The sequence below is a fragment of the Euprymna scolopes genome, chromosome 6 (assembly GCF_053919585.1).
Source record: "Euprymna scolopes isolate OS-2025 chromosome 6, ASM5391958v1, whole genome shotgun sequence".
Lineage (NCBI taxonomy): Eukaryota > Metazoa > Mollusca > Cephalopoda > Sepiida > Sepiolidae > Euprymna > Euprymna scolopes.
Window position 1 is genome coordinate 141,581,609 of NC_136487.1, and position 18,016 is coordinate 141,599,624.

The 18,016-nt window shown below is 34.3% G+C and overlaps 1 protein-coding gene across 3 annotated transcripts in view; it reads right to left on the minus strand.

The window, feature by feature from the left end:
* Positions 1-18,016, minus strand: part of LOC145278009 (inositol 1,4,5-trisphosphate-gated calcium channel ITPR3-like) — a 704,464-nt gene that overhangs the window by 149,149 nt on the left and 537,299 nt on the right. For all 3 annotated transcript variants that reach the window (XM_080130185.1, XM_080130184.1, XM_080130186.1), the window contains one exon: positions 11,434-11,531. In XM_080130185.1, coding sequence (XP_079986311.1) covers positions 11,434-11,531 — 98 coding nt within the window. The remainder of the gene's footprint in view (positions 1-11,433; positions 11,532-18,016) is intronic.

Consider the following 18,016-nt stretch of genomic DNA (forward strand, 5'->3'; position numbering starts at 1 on the left):
AAGCTCAATGAAGTTTTCGGCAACGGTTATGGTTTTTGGTGTGGTTTCAAGTGAGGGGCACATCATGTCATCTTACATGTTCGAAGTCGGCTTGAAAGTCAACACCAAAGTTTTCCTAGATATGCTGAAGAGTGTGGAGATCCTTTGGGGCAATCAGCTTGCCGCTAGCAGACTGAGTGTAGCAGTTGGACTCGGCACCGGCCCACAAATCCAAAGAGACCCAGGTTTGGTTTTAAAAGGAGTGTTACGCTTTAATACCTTTCTCTCACTGCCCCCCTCTCTTCTCTCGACCTGAACCCGCTGGACTACTTCGCTTGTTCGTGCATCAAGAACATCACCAACACAACATCCCACAACACCAAAGCTAGCCTGATCGCTGCAATCCGCCAAGTTTTCGCTTAGCTCCCGCCGGTGTCTGTGGAAAAAGCATGCTCCTAGTTCCGGACCCGTATCGAGGCGGTGATTGAGGCTGAAAGCGATTACATTGAATAGATGTCAGTTTTAATTTCAAGTTAACTGAATTGATTTCTTTTAAATAAAAGCTTTAGTGTTGCTTTCTTTAGGGCGACAAATTTATAATTCCACCGTGTATTTTAATGTTAAACATACACAAAACCTTTATCCTCGAGTGGCTTTTGCGTTGATGAGTGATGACTCATCTTATTTAGATAAAAAAGTACATGCATGTATGTGTGTCTATCTGTGTGTAAATACTTAATCGCTAAACTCTTAAACTACTGGCCATATAACACTGAAATTAACAGAAAATAGTTATTATACACCACGAATGGTTTATAATGAGTAAAATCTTTGTTTGGATGGACGAATAACACATATGTCGGCAAGTTGAAATGCAAAATGTTCATTTCAACTTGCCAACATTTCTATTATTAAACTAATCACGGCTAAAAGTAGTTTAATTTTATAATTTTTTTTATCTATCTGTTGGTTTGGTAGCGAACGCGGCTGGAGCGCTAAATGTTTTGATTTCGATCCGAGCTGATGGCAACCAAATAATTTTTTTTTTTAACATTTGAAATCAGTATATATATATATATATATATATATATATATATATATATATATATATATATATATATATATATATATATATACAACCCCTCGATTTTCATAACCTATCATACTTTCATAAATCAGAGTCCATTTTCTATAGACTGTTTTTGAACCCAGTCAACGACGGGTAATTTTGCTAGTATATATATATATATATATATATATATATATATATATATATATATATATATATATATATATATATATATATGGGAGAGCGCCACTTAAACTTGATCCTTATTTGATAATGCTGAATGTTCAACATGAGACCATCAAGTCCCATTTTTGTTTTTAGTTTTTGCATAATTCGATCGAGAATTGAACTCTAGTCTCCCAGACAATTATCGCACATTCTAAACATCATGCCAAAATTACAAACAATTAATGTTTACTCTACGGAGGACCAATCTTGCTAAAAAAGTGAGGAAAAAAATAAAAGATCAATTTTAATAAATTTTACGATTTTAGCAAATTTCAATACATTTTTTAAATCCAATAAAATTATATAAAAGAATATTTAAATTCTTTTATAATATTAAATTAAAAAAAATAATTTTATGAAATTTAAAATTTATATTCGTTTTCTTCAAACTAGCGCTCTTATCTAGAGTGTCATTTTCATAACGTTTCGGGCGATGTAACCTCCGACCTTCTTCAGGTGTATCTTGTCGAACTCGAGAATATTTCTGTCGAACTCGGGAATCTGCATGGAGTCCTGTATTTATTTCAAGAGTGTAGCATGCTCTTGTCCTGTCAGCCAGGACGGGATAGAGGTCCAAAGTAATTCGAAATTGTAAAGAAAAAAATACAATTGCGAATTACTTAGTACCTCTATTCAGTCATGGCTGACGGAACAAGAGCATGCTACACCCGTGAAGTAAATAAAGTGTTTTGTTCGAAATTCCGCGCAGATTCTCTAGTTAGACAGAAACATTCACAAGTTCAACAAGATACACCTGAAGAAGGTCGGAGATTACATCGATCGAAGCGTTATGAAAATGACATTCAAGATGAGAACAGTAGTCTGAAGAATCTAAATAATACGGATAACCAATCCTCATCTCTAAAATTCAGAAACGTTTAAAATCGTTCTTTTTATAAACCAATAAGTGTCACATACAAATATTACAGTATTGTCTTCCATAGTTTATCAATTTTTAAAAATTATGATCCATTCAGTGACATAAACATTCACATTTTTAGTGCACTAAATTTTTTTGAAAACGTAAAACAAAATTAGGGGTCAGATGTATAGAGGACATTCAAAGTGGGGAGTTGTGCAGTGAAATGCTTGTTCACATTACATTTAAATTTATATTGATTGATTGATTGGTTTTACGGCATATCAACCTATGTGGTCATTTAATGCCGGAGTCCTTTTTTTTTTTTTTAACTTTTTTTATTGGGAGGGGGGGAATGACTTTTTCAGCCTTTCCTCCCTTTTTTTTATAAAATTGAACTAAGAAATTAAATGTTGTATTTATACATGGATGTGTATATTTGGGTGACTTTAAATTTCCTTAAATTTTCTTATATAAATTTACTTTCCTTAGGTATGCTAGAATATTTGCTGAGTTGACCTTTTCAAAAAGGTCTTCCATATTGCTTTCTGTATAATATAATTTTCTAGTTGGGGCAAGGTCATCACACCCAACTAGGATATGTTTTACTGTGAGTGTCTCCTGGCATGGGATGCACTCTGGCGCCGATTCTCCATTTAGTATATAAGAATGAGTAAAGTTGGTGTGCCCTATGCGCAGCCGAGTCAGTATCACATCTTCTCGGCGTGATCTCTTGATGTCCGGACATCGTTCCTTAAGTTCAGGTTTGATTGAGTATAATTTGTTGCCCTCTTGCTGACTCCACCGCAGTTGCCATTTTTCCTGTATGTATGCTTTTATCTGGGGTCTAAGATCAGTATGTGGAATCTTAAAATTGTCAGTTGGAAGGTGAGAAGATCTTTTTGCAGCTATATCTGCCCTGTCATTGCCTTTGATCCCCACATGGCTGGGGATCCAGACAAGAATAATGTTTTTAGTAGTTGAAAGGATATTGATTTTTTCTATTAATTTTGTTGTTAGTGGATTTTCTTGTTTTTGATTTTGTATAGATAATAGGACTGATAGAGAATCTGTGAGAATGATGAAGTTTTTGGTGGTTTCCTCTGAAATTATGTTGAGTGCTAGATCGATAGCTATAGTCTCTGCAGTGAATATAGATGCTTCATTTTGAAGATTTCTCTTCATTGTGATTTTATGGTACGTTGCTGCACATTCAGTGTGATTGTTGCTTTTAGACCCGTCTGTGTAGATAAAGGTGTAGTCTGAATATTGTAATTTTAAATGTTGAAGTTCGTCGTGGTATTCAATAGGGTTTGTGGTAGATTTGGACTTTTTATTTAGGTTGAGTTTTATTTCAACTTGTTTCATGGTCCATGGGGGTGTTTTAGGCAGTATGAAGTTGTGAATGCTGGAGATTGGAATTTTCGATTCTTCAATGCTTTCCTTCATTCGGAGCCCGAACGTTTTGATAGTTTTTCTTCTCATGTTAAAGAGTTCTTCATATTTAGGATAGAAGGTACATTGGTATGCAGGGTTGTTTGGGCAAGACTTCAGTTTCAGTAAATATTGAAGGGCTAACTTTTCTCGCCTTAGATCTAGTGGGGGTTCGTGTGCTTCCGTGTATAGACTGTTCACGGGGGAAGTTCTGTATGCTCCTAGGGCCAATCTTAGGCCAGTATGGTGAATAGGGTCTAGGCTTTTATATATGATGTTCGGGTTGATCCATATATGAAACAACCGTAGTCTAGCTTTGAGCGGACTAATGCTCTGTAAAGTTTAAGGAGTGTTTCCATGTCTGCACCCCAATCGGTATGTGCTACCACTCTCAAAAGATTTACAGCTTTGTTACATTTTTTTTTCAGATAGTTTATGTGTGGGATGAATGTTAACTTTTTGTCAAATAAAATCCCTAAGAATTTGTACTGGTCAGTAACGGGTATGGGCATTCCTTCCATGGTTAGGACAGGATCATTATGCATGTTCTTTAGTTTGCAGAAATGCATTCGTTTTTCTTTTGGAGAATCTAAATCCATTCTCTTCTGTCCATCTCATTACTTTGTTTAAGCACAATTGAAGCTTCCTTTCTATTATAGATATATATCTAGATCTACAGCATATTAGGAAGTCATCCACATATAGGGAGCAATCTACCCCAGGGTTAAGGTTTTTTACAATGTTGTTAATTCGGATACTGAACAGGGTCACTGACAGTATACTCCCTTGAGGTACTCCATTCTCTTGTTCTTTCAAGTCCGAGAGAGCTGTGCCAACCTTTATTCTGAACCGTCTATTTTTTAAAAAATTTTCAATAAAAATTGGCATTCTGCCTTTTAGTCCAAGCGCCTTCAGATCCCTTGTAACACCATACTTCCACACAGTATCGTAGGCTTTTTCCATGTCAAAAAACACTGCTGTTAAATGTTCCTTCCTTACAAAGGCTTCTCTGATGAAGGTTTCAAGTCTGACTATGTGGTCTATTGAACTTCGGTTTTTCCTGAATCCTGTTTGAAATTCTGTAATAAGATTCTCTGTTTCCAGGAACCAGATTAGTCTTTTGTTTATAATCCTTTCCATGGTCTTACAAATGCAGCTTGTTAGAGCTATTGGCCTGAAATTCAATGGATCTGAGACGTTACTTGATTGGGATTGGATGTTTGAGTTTTCAGATTTGGGGATTGGTATTATTGTGGCCTCTTTCCAGGTCTCGGGTACGTTTCCACTGGACCATATAATATTGAAAATTTCAAGTAGGTATTTCATTGAGGTTTCTGGAAGTTTTTTGAGGATTTCATATGGAATTTCATCGGGCCCTGTAGCTGTGTCATGGGATTTGGTTAGCGATTCTTTTAATTCAGGCAAGGTAAGAGGTTGGTTGTATTTTTCAGTATTTTGTGATTTAAATAGAATTTTCTTTTTCTCTTCCTTTTCTCTAATCTTTTTGAATTTCTCTGTTTGTCTGTCACATGATGAAATTTTTGATAAATTATCTGCCAGGTTATTGGAAATGTCTTTTTGATCGGTGTATATTTTGTTGTCTTTAGAGATGTGGGATATTGGTGTACTACTACACTTTCCTTCTATTTTCCTCATCATGTTCCAAACTGTTTTCGCCTTGGTATTCACATTAATTTTGGATATATAATTTCTCCAAGTTGTTCTTTTGGATTCCTTTATGATTCGTCTGGCTTTTGCTCTGTTGTTTTTGAAAAAATCCAGATTTTCGCTTGTTGGATACTTTTCGAATTTTCTCAAGGCAGCTCGTCGAGCTCTGATAGCTTTTCTGCATTCTTTTGTGAACCAAGGTTTGTTGTGATTGTTGGTTTTGGTTGTTTTCGGTATGGTATTATTTGCTATGTTTGTGAGTGTTTTAATGAAGTAGTTCAAATGGTCACCTTCATCATTCTTTTCGATAATTAATTGGTTTTTGCACTGTTCCTGGAAGTCTTCCCAATCCGCTTTATGTAGGTTCCATTTGGGTGTTTTTTGTTCAGTGCTAGTACTTAGACTTTCCAGGATGATTGGGAAATGATCACTCCCACAGGTGTCATTGTGTACTTTCCAATCATAGTCCATATATATGGAAGGATCACATAAGGTAAGGTCAATGGCGGTGAAAGTACCTGTTGCTGGGTACATATAGGTGTAGTTTTGATTATTAAGGAGGCATAGATTATTTTTATTTATTATGTTTTCTATTTCTTTTCCTTTTTTATTTGTTTTTTTACTTCCCCATATTACATTGTGACTGTTGAGATCTCCTAGTAGAAAAAAGGGATTAGGGAGTTGTTTTATTAATTGAGTTATCTCAGTTTCGTTGATTGTATCTTTTGGAGGGATGTATATTGAGCAAAGTGTTATAGTTCTATGTAGAGTCACTGAAACTGCAATTGCTTGCAAGTTTGTGTTTATATTTATTTGTCTTTGAGGGACTTCATTCTTCACAAGTATTGATGTGCCTCCAGAAGCTCTGTCCGTATCTTTATTTATGTAGTTGTAAGATGTGTAGTGTTTTATGTTGATGGTATTATTTTCTTTCAGAAAGGTCTCCTGTAGACAGACAAGTGCTGGGCTCATATTTGTTATTAATAATGTGAGTTCATTTTGGTTTGCTTTTATCCCTCTGATATTCCATTGTAATATTTTTTTCATCATTTAGAATTGTGTTCAACTTCCATCGTCTCCAATCCCTCAAATCTATTTTCTGTCGGAGTCCCTGTTCGAGATATAGATCGGGATCTTTCTTTTCTTGTTTTTGTTTGTTTTTTTTTTGTCTGGGGGGATTTTTGATTCTTTTCTGGCTTGTGATGTGTTTGATGGTTGTTCGGTTGTTTTTGTAGAAATGGTTTGCGGTTTTGTTTCTTTTTGTGGTTCAGTAGTGTCTTTACTTAATATTATCCTTGGATTGGTTGCAGACATTGCACTATTCATTTTCCTCATTTCTTCTAATAGTTCTTTCATTTCCTTTATTAGTTTGCTTAGGACATCAATTTTCTTGTCAGTTGTATCCGTTACATGTATATGACCATTTTGATTGTTGATTGGATTAGTTTTTTTTGTTGCATCTGCATATGTTTTAGTTTCGATGATTTTCCTGGCCTCTGGGTAGGAAATATTCTTTATATGTTTTAGTTTGGTCACTTCTTTTTCTCTTTTCCATATTTCGCAATGTCTAGAGCCAGCGCCATGGTTTCCCAGGCAGTTGGCACACTTGAAATCTTTTCTGCAGTCAATGTGTGGGCCACTTTCTCCACATCTTCCACACACTGGTAATCGTGTGCACCGATCTTGATGGTGTCCAAACTTCTGGCACTTGAAGCATTGGAGGGGGTTTGGAATATAAATTTCTACATTTATTTTCATATATCCGACTTTCACTTCTTTGGGTATGGTGAGCGAATCAAAAGTTAGTATATATGTATTGGTATCGATTTTCTCACTGTTTTTTTAAATTTGAACTCTGCGAACATCTAACACGTTCTGTTTCTGTAAGTTTGTCCTGATTTCCTCCAAGGGACAAAGTGCAAGTTCGTGGCTTTTCACTACTCCTTTGCAGGTATTTAGGGTTGGATGTCTGTAGCATTTGACTTTGATGTTTTCAAATAATTTTAGTTTCAATATTTCTTTAGTTTGTTCTTCGTTATGGGTTTCTATTAGTAGGCTGCCGTTAAATTGTTTTTTAATAGACTTTGGTTTTAGAGTTTTAAGATTTTTTTCAATTTTAAAAGGTGATAGTTTGCTCAAAGGAGTTTCCTCCATTGATTCTATTACTACGAATGTTGAGTTCCTTGGTTTTATCGTCTCTTCGTCAGAGCTACTGATGTCAGAGACATCAGAGTGGGTTCTCTTTGGGTGGTTGGGTGGTTTTTGGGAGGAATAAGCCATATATTTTGTTTTCTTTTTTCATCATCTTTGTTCCCCACCCACCTCGGAGTCCTATTTGGGAAGAGCCTGGGGGGGAAACCCATTCGCCCAGCCTCTACAGGGATACAATGATGATATAACCGACTTTGGTGGTATCATAATGATTATCTGTTCTCTCTTGATATTGCTATGGGATCTGTAGCAATCCTGAGGGGTTTACAGCCTCGTCATCGATATTCACACCTAATCGATTGACCCTCAGCCACCGCTTTCCATCATATATTAGGGAGTAGGGTTATTTGTGGGAGAGGGGGGACGTGTATTATTAGTAGTGAGTTTTTGGAATGGGCAATATATGGTGGGGCTTGGCGTGACTGGCCGATTGGTCGGATCGGGCCTCTCCGACCGCCCGTCTAATCGAAGTAAGGGCCAAAGTAATGTGTTGCGGTGCCTAAACTTCTATGTATCCTGGTTTAGGTTCGCTCAATCACCAGGATCACGTCCTAAGACTTTACGGGTAGCAACCCACGGCTAACTGGTTGCCCCATTGAGGGATTTTTACCCTCTGCAGGGGGGCAGTCGGTTTGTTCTCATGCCCTACCGACAGGGCAAAAAAAATAAATAAATAAATAAATAGATAATTTAATAGAATATATTTGTTTTCTTTTTCTTTCTTTTTTTGTTGTTTCTTTTCCTTTTTAAAATCTGTTTCTATTTAACCCATAGTTGGGACCCTAACAGGTACTACCACTCCGGGTCAGGGTGGACCTGGGAGCAATGGCAATTAAGAGGTGGCTCCACACTCCCCAAGCCCGTAAGCCGGACCTCACCATCGGATGTAGTTTAAGGTCATATCCAGGACCGGGAGTAAGGTAGGAAAAAATAAAATAGAAAGGGGGGGGGGGAAATAGGCTGTTGTTTTTGTTTTTGGTTTTGCAGAACATAATTAAGTTTTACAAAAAAGATCAGAAAACAAAAAAACGTCAATGTAGGTGCATTTCGTCTCAGGAAGCCACAGGGCAGCCTGATCTGGTAGCACCAGTTTAAATTTATATATCCGTCTGTCTATTTCAATATTCTCATAACAATATGGCTGAAATTTTGAATGGTCCTTTGCTATGATAAGATGGAACGAACAAAAAGTCCAGTTACATTTATATTTCCACATATTGATCCAGTCGGGAAAACGGGGATCAGGGAGAAAATTCCAAAGATAATCGGTACGAAAAAAAAAAGCTATTATAATAAAAAGTTTTCCATCATCTGGGTATTTCTAACGTGAAGGGGTGTGATTTTGCTGCTAGTTCTGTAAAACAAGCACAAGGATTAACCATTGCGGCGATGAGACAGGGGCTGGAAATTATTAGACAGTGCGTGACTTATTAGGTTAAAGACTTTTTTCTGCACCCTGCCCAAAAGGGATAAACTTGTAGTTGGTGAACCAAACCAGATGTCGCAACAATATTTACTGCATTGGTCAATAGTGACTTCGTAGAGCGATAGGATACTGATAATTGTGAGAAATTTTCTCGCCCGAAAAGGGTATATTTTTTGCAGCAGACTTGTTAGTGTCTTCAATGTATTTATTCCAGTTTATGTTGCCTGGAAACTATTATTTAAACAATAAATATTTCAAATAACGTTTAATGTTCTTTCGTTTTGACTTTTGTGTTTTTGTTTTCATTCTCGGTATTTCTAGAAAAAGCAACAAAACTGATTTTTTTGCCTGAAAGCACCATTTACGTAAAATAACCTCATTTTCACGCTCCAAATCGCAAGTTTTTAACGACAAAAACATAATAAAAAAAACCCGTTCAAAAGACTAGCGAAATTATTGAATCCACATATACTATTTTATTTAACCCGTTCGTAATCTTATTAATATAAATAAATTTTCCTAATGTCTGTATGTGTGTGCGTGTGTGATGCGGTTTATCTCAGCCTACAGGCAACCAACCCAGGCAAGTAAGGATCCGAAATGAAGCTTATGACCCAGCTAATGTTTTAGTGATATTTATATCCATGTTTGGTGTATGGAAATGCAAAAAAAAAAAAAGAAAAAAATGCAAAAAAATAACGATTTACTAAACAACGTTTTATTTACTGGATATTTTTCCGGTACAAGAACCCAAGTTTGCCCAGCTGGGCAAACTTGGGTTCTTGTTATAAAAATAAGGAGCAAAATTATACGTTATTAAGATCACCCGGATCCGTTCTATGCACATTTAAGGCTAAATAATACGGCATAATCACGTTGAGACGAGTTAGATCACCGAAGTTAAGCGACGTTGAGCCTGGCCAACACTAAAATTGGTGACCATTGGTAATACCAGGTGCTCGTAGCCTGAAGAGGCACCGCCAGACTATTCTTGTCCAAGAAACGTTGCATGATATAATGCAACGCCCCCCACGACCCCGGATTAAGGGTTAAGAGACACGTCCAAGATCACCTGTATTTATAAAAATCTGGAAGCGAATTATACGAGATGTTCCATAAGTAATGTCTACCTATTTTTTATTCCATCCGAATTGATAAGAGGGGATTGCAAATAGTATTGATATGATTATGCATTTCTGACCTGAAAATTTCATCTCTCTGTTGTAGATATTGACCATGTGAGACTCTAAGAAAGCAACTCATTTAATAGGCGTGAATCCGAAGGAAATATGCATCATTGAATTCTTCCACATCGAAAAAATTGAAACAATCAACATTCGCTGATAGCTATTGAGTGTATACGAAACCGACGCAGTTGATGTCAGCACAGTTAGAAGATAGGTTCGTTGATTTCAAAATGGTGACAGAGATACGAGTGAAAAAAAAAAACAAAAAACAAAAAACAAAAAGAAAAAACGCCGAACGCTCACGCACAGTAACTACGCCATCGCTGGCAAAAGTATACTGAGAATGGTGGTGAATATATAGGAAAACTAAATTATTGAGCATAAAAGTCAGCTCGTTTTAATGGTACCACTCTCATCTCTCTAGCCATTCAACTTTTTTTATAGTTAAAAAATACGCCACATAATTGTTGGAACGACCTTACCAGGTTATTAACACCACTCATAACTATAAAAATCTGGAGAAAAATTATAGTTTATTTAAGCCATATGAAACTATAAAAATCCGAATAAAACTTATAGTTTATTAAAGCTATCAGTAACTAAAAAATCTGGACAAAAATTATAGTTTATTTAAATTCTTTGTAATGATAAAAATCTGGATAAAAATCATAGTTTAAATAACGTTTAATGTTCTTTCGTTTTGACTTTTGTGTCCTTTGTAACTATAAAAATCTAGTAAAAATTATAGTTTATCTAAACTCTTTGTAACTATAAAAATCTAGATAAAAATTATAGTTTATCTAAACTCTTTGTAACTATAAAAATCTAGATAAAAATTATAGTTTATCTAAACTATTTGTAACTATAAAAATCTAGTAAAAATTATAGTTTATCTAAACTCCTTGTAACTATAAAAATCTAGTAAAAATTATAGTTTATCTAAACTCTTTGTAACTATAAAAATCTAGATAAAAATTATAGTTTCTTTAAATTCTTTGTAATTATAAAAATATGGTTGCATTATAGTTTATCTAAACTTTTTGTAACTATAAAAATTTGGATGAAAATTATAGTTTATTTAAATCCTTTTTAACTATAACAATTCTTACTAAAATTTTAGTTTATCTAAGCCCTCTGTAACTACAAAATCTGGAGAAAAATCATAGGTTATTAAGGCAACCCCGTAGCTATACGCATCTATTTTTCATAAAATAAATGTTTGTAGTAAGGCTTTAATCGCTTAAGTGACGTTGAGCCTGGCCAATACTAAAATTGGTGACCATTGGTAATGCCAGGTGCTATATGTGCTCGTAGCCTGAAAAGAGACTGCTCTGGGATAAGAACTCAAAACCTGAATAAAATCATAACTTACTTTTCCTTGATGGAATTCGTTGAAGCTTGCATCCAATGACGACATGCCATAAAGAAAACTTCTTCACGTGTTGATATAAAGTAGTCATACATAGATTTCTGTAAGATATAAAAAGAAAACAAATTAATTCATTTTCATGTAAGATAAGACATGAATAATACTAATAATAAATGCATGTTTTCTCGTGTTTAAAAACATTTTTGCTGATGAAACGAGATGTGACAACCACTGGTGATAAGACACAAGATGGGATGAATGAACAAGTGTCCGTAAAGGAGGAGCACTCTAATCCTGCAAAATTAAATCTGAGAAGCCACGGCGACATTCCCCGGCTAGAACACCCTAGATAATAAGCGATGAACTTGTTCCATCCGAGAGCTGAAAGGCAGGGTCTGACTGAATGGACCTACTAAGACTACCCTAAACAATTGCCTCAGTCCGACAGCTAAAATGCGATTGAAATGACCCGGTTTCTGTCGGACTGATTGCCGAGGTCAGAATCTCGACTTGCGTGGTACCAGATGTACCACTTGTGGCTACCTTCAAAGGTGTGACACAATTAATGTAATATATATATATATATATATATATATATATATATATATATATATATATATATATATATATATGTGTGTGTGTGGCACTATTTCTCAGTGCCACTGTTCCTAACAAACTCTGCAGCATGGTCGAGTGGTGATTTCGCCATGGGCGTAGAGATACAAAGTAATACATTCCCATAATTCCCTTTCTGCACGGACCATCATGGGCGAAGACGCATATTCTGTCTCTCCGTAACTCAATTACTGCCACCTGTTATAAATGTTGCCTTCAGACGAAAGATTGACTTGAAAAAAACCACGGCACAACCAAAAATAATAACCACTAGACGAACAAAGAAAAAAATGGTCCTCGGTTTTTAAAACTGAACGAACTGAATATTTCAGGCAAAAATTAAAAAAAAAAATGTTAGACCAGTACACACGCGCACAAAAAAAACACACTAAAAAAAAAAAAAAAAATCAGACTCCACCCACAAAAAAAAAATTGTGTTGCTACTAGAATAAAAAAAAAAAATTACATACGGAAGATCGATTAAAAAAAAGTTCACCCTTCTTACATCTACATAAAAAAGAAAAAACAGAGACGAAAAAAAGTGTCTCTACAATATATAAAAAAGATATATCAATATCTCTTTCTCTCTTACGCTCTCTCTCTCTCTTTCTCAAGATATATATCTATATGTATGTGTATGTATATGCATATTTGTGTTACATGAAAAAAAAAGAAAAAGATTCCTTCAAACAATGCTCGAAAAAATTTGAAAGAAAGAATAAAAGAATACCTAACATTTTTTGAATTGATTCTTATTTCAGGTTGAGAAAATATTGTTGACTTTTTTGACTTTGCAAAGTGTTAGATTCAGATTTCAAAAAAAAAAAAAGAAAAAAAAAAGAACTTTCGCGTGAACATTTTATTTCATGAACAGTTGATATGTTCTTTTTCAGGTTAGATTAGCAATTAACGCCGAAACATAGGGGGATTTTTTGATTTGATAATGTTTTTTATTGATTTTGATTTGTCTGTTTAAAAAATTGATCAAAATAAGATTTTTTCTATTTTTGCCTTTTTTTAAACTCGTAGAAATGTTTAAATTCACCATCCTTTACCCGTCACTCATTAAAAAAACAACAAAACAAAACAATGACGCACATGGCTATATGTGATGACCCAGTTGGGTCCCACCATTTTGTGATGTAATGGTGTTATGAAGCCAGTGGGGTGTGTAATGGCATCGCTCTGTTTCTACCCCTTCTTTTCCCCCTCACTCCCTCTTCTCTTGCGTTTTAGTGCTTGCATAGCTAAACTCCCATGGCGGATTGCAAGAAAGCACATAATAATGAATTAACTTGGAGTTTAAAAAAATTACCAAGTTTAAAGAACAAAATTACTTGTGCTTCCTTAAGTTGCATTAAATGATGTCTTCAATTGTTTTTTTTTTATTAAAAATAAAAATAAAAACAATTATTCAAACATAGCACTTAAAGTACTTTTCTGAAATCTTCGAATGTTCGCAAAAGCCAACTGTTACATGATTACGTTAATTTTTTAAAAGTTCTCTGAAATTTTCATAGTTTTTAAAGAAAAATTATGCTATTACATTTCGAATATTCTCTTAATTTTTTATGATTTCTAAAGAAATATTATTTGACTAACGAAAGAAATTTTCCTGAATTCTAGATGATTTTTAAGGAAGAATTATTCGAGTGAATTCTTTAATTGAAGGTTTATTTGAAATTGGACCGTATGATAGGGGTCCCTGAAATGTTGACCACGAGTAGTTACGAAAAGTTGAATTAATTCTTGGGAAGAAAAAATTTTCCTCAGTCTAGAAAGATCTCTCTTTAATTGAACCTTTAATTTTCTCAAGCTGTTAACTATACAGAACTGGTCGTTAACTAATATATACTCCCAGGTGTGGCGGGAGTTTATTAATTCTAAATAATCTTTGTGAGTGATTTTAGGAAGAGGGTTGCTTTTTTAAAATAATAAATTAATTACTTTGAAAAAAATGTTAATTAACGTGAAAAGTTTCTGAATTCGAAATGACCTTGAGAATGGTCTATAAGAAGAAATGATTTTTAAGAATAAATGAAATAACTTTAAATGTACACCTAATTTTAAAAACACTGATTACGAAATTAAAAAAAATTGGAATAATTTTTTAATTTCATTGTGAAAAGTGGGTTATTTCGAAATTTATGATCTTTTGAGAATATTGCTTTTAATAATAAATGAATTACTTTGGAAGGAAGTTAACTAACATAAATTCGGAATTTTTAATGTTCCTTTGGGAAGAAAAATTAATTTTAACGATGAACCAAAATACTAGAAATAATTTTTAAATTTTGGAGTGAAATTTTAATGATCTTTTGTAAAGAGAGTTGTTTAAAAACAAACAAACAAAAAAAAACTTTTCAAATGTACCCTGAAAATTTGGGAAAAAGTTAATTATGAATGTAATAACTTTAAATGCGTTTGCATTGTGTAAACAATTTCTAATTGTGACCGAAGTGCTCTGAAATGATTTTTTAAAAATGTTTTCTTTTTTAAGAAAAAAAAAAATGTTAACACCCTATTTCATTGATTTAATGTACAACAGGTTTCTGAATTGTTTATTTTGTGATTTTTTTTTGCCTTAATTGAGTATTCCAACTCATGAAGGCTGAGTGCCCTTCTTTAATTCTTTATATAATTAATTAATATTCCGTGGTGGATAGTTTTTATTGGTCGTTCGGCGGCAGACCCCTTGCTCTAACAGAATTAGATTGGATTAGAACCTCTGAAGACCGAGGTTTAACTAAATCCATATAGGTCGGCGTGATGAACTCACGTAAACTCCGGCTTAGTGAAATACGTATAGGTCGGCGTGATGAACTCACGTAAAATCCGGCTTTGTTAAAAAATATTATACTGGTTGCTTAGGAGAGCGTAAATCCAGTAACTGAAATCATGAGGTCACTGCCTCGATGGAGGACGAGGATGATTACCCTCTCTGGTATTTGAAGCAGTATACCAGTCTACCAGGGGCCTGGCGGAAATAAATAAATTGCTTCACAGAGTTCCTGACGGAACGAAGAGTATAGGGGACATTGATCGCTGACGGCCGGTTGAACCACCACCCACGGAAAATTAGGGACTTCTGAAATTTATGAATACTCATAAATTTCGGAGTGCATAGGGAGAGATGTTTTCTCAGTGCCATTGTTTCTAACACACTCTGCACCATGGTCGAGTGGTGATTTGGCCATGGGCGTAGAGATACAAAGAAATAAATTCCCATAATTCCCTTTCTAGCCCTGTCTCTTTCTGCACGGACCATCATGAGGTGAAGACGCATATTCCGTCTCTCCATAAACGAGGGGGGGGGGAAGCACACCCTCCCTCAATACTAGTTAGGCTAGTTTGTCTAGTTTTGTAAATGGTAAAAGTTTTTTGTAATATATATTGTATCTATATTGTAAAATAAATAGTTAAGATTTCTCATATATATTACAATTGTGTCGCGTGTCGTTTTTCTTATGTTGCCATAAATGTCTCCATAAATGTCTTAAGTCGAAAGGCGGCCCCAAGGACGAAGAAATGAAGATTCCCACCAGAATGCCACCAGGGTGAAGAGGTCGTCTTTAGAAAAGAAAGGAGCCACACTCAGCTCCAACATCTCAGGTATGATTTTCTTCTTGATACATAGACTCTAATGACTGGCCATCTTTACGTCTTCATGAGGCCACTTTTAAGACATTTAGTATAACATGTGAAGCCGGTCACAACTCAGTGACCGGCTGATAGTGTTATATATATATATATATATATATATATATATATATATATATATATACGCTGCTATTCTGTTAGCCATGGTTTTTGAAAACAACAGACACTTGTTAAATCAGCATCAAGTTTTATTTACATGTCAGATGTTAGCAATACAAGAGAGAGTTGTGGATTGGTGATGTGGTTGGTCGATGCGGGCGATGGTAGAAGTGTCATTGTTGGCTTTCTCTTTGATTGTCTTTTTATGTCTTGTACTGACATCAACCACATTCCTTGATCGGAATCCTGATTGTTCAATTGGAATGTCTTATCTTTTCGTCGACATTCCATTTCATGTTAAAATATGTGCCTCCCATTGTTTTATGATCTCTACTCTTCGATTGGAATATAAGGTTGACATCATCGCCCAGCAATCGGAATTAACGTCTGGTTTTGCCCGGATCCTTAATTGCGTATATGTAATACATCCGATATTTGTCCATCACCTATGCAAAACTAAGTAATGTATACTAAAAATTATATTAAGTATTCCTGGCTGATGCGATACCGCCACTATCCGTTGTGATTTTTGGGAGTGTCAATTAAATAGATTAATAATATCGTTTTGGACTCTAACCAAAAAAGTAATCTTCATGACTAGATCTGTCGAAACAACACTCTCTTGTAAAGCGCACCAGGTAACAACCGATAAACTCACTTCCTGCGCCTCCCCACCATCAAAGCTTTACTAATTCGACTAAACATACTCACTATCAATTAAGCTTGGTACGAGGGGAAGAGAATAATCTTAGAAAACATTATCATAAAGCAGATACACTTCACTCAAATAACACTTTGGTTTCGTAAAGAATTAGTAAAAATCTTGTACGTTATTCTTTATCACATGTAAGTATAAAAATTTGATTTTATAAATAAATTATTTATTAACAATTATAGATTATTCTAGTCACACATAGAAATTTTAGGTCGACGTAAAAATAAACCTTGTTTTCATAAATAAATATTTGGTAAAATATTGTAAAACATTTTGGCCTTCCATAATTGTAAAAATCTGATTTTTATAAACAATGGCTTGGCAAAATTATAGGTTATTCAAGCCATCCATAAATGTAAAGTTCTATTTTCATAAATAAATGATTGATAAAAATTGTAAGTTATTAGGCCATTCGGAAATATGAAAGTTGTATTTTCATAAATAAACCTTTTCGATATTTTTTAATACATATTTCGTTATAAGTCTATGAGTTGTCTGGGTTAAGGCACCTTTTTAAATATGTTTTTTTATAAACATTACCATTACCCAAACATGTCCAACGCCCAAAACTTCAAATATAAGTTTGATGCAAAATATTTAACAAGGAAAAGAATTGCTCTACACCAGATTATTTTTTTTAGTTATATTAAGTAATACGTTTTGAAAAAGAGTTTCAATGCGTGCATGAGAATCTATAAAATATATGTGCTTGATGAAATTCTAAACTATTGAACTTATGAATTATGGAATATGTATTCCATGAAACAGGGCAGGAAACCTGGACACATTATTTTTTTTGGTTTTAACGTTAGCATTTAGGAGTGCTACCAAGATTATATCATACGATAAAGAAAGAAAAGCATAAAAATTCAAAATTATATATATATATATATATATATATATATATATATATATATATATATAGGTTAATCATTTACTTAAAACGTACTCGGTTTGTATATACCAATCGTAATAGATTAAAAAGTCATTCCCAGAAATAAAGTTTTTTTTTATAATGGAAACGACCTTTTTTTTTAATGTAAATTTTGAAAAAAAGTCCAAACTTAATGAATATCTCTTTATTGGGTTTCAGAGCATATATAGTGTAGTATAAGAATTCTCCAAGTTCCAAATATTAAGGTTTTCAGTTAGTTATTACTTTTCAAAAGGTATCCATTGCAAGATTGTTTCGTATTGCAACTAACAAAATGTGCAAAATTATGTTATTGCTGCATGTTTAGTCAAGTAATCTCAGATGTTTACCTTGAAAAACTTATAAAAACACCATTTTGGGCATCTTACATGGTTCATGTTGAACTAGACTACCCGTGACCCGTTGGGTCAGTATGTTATATTAGCTACGGAATTCCTGTATGAGCGTGATACTTGTGACGTAAAGAAAATAGTTTTTTTTGACATAGCAGAAACATTTATATGAAAGTATATTAAAATGAAAAATCACGGACGGATCACTCAAATATGAAAAAAATCCTCCCA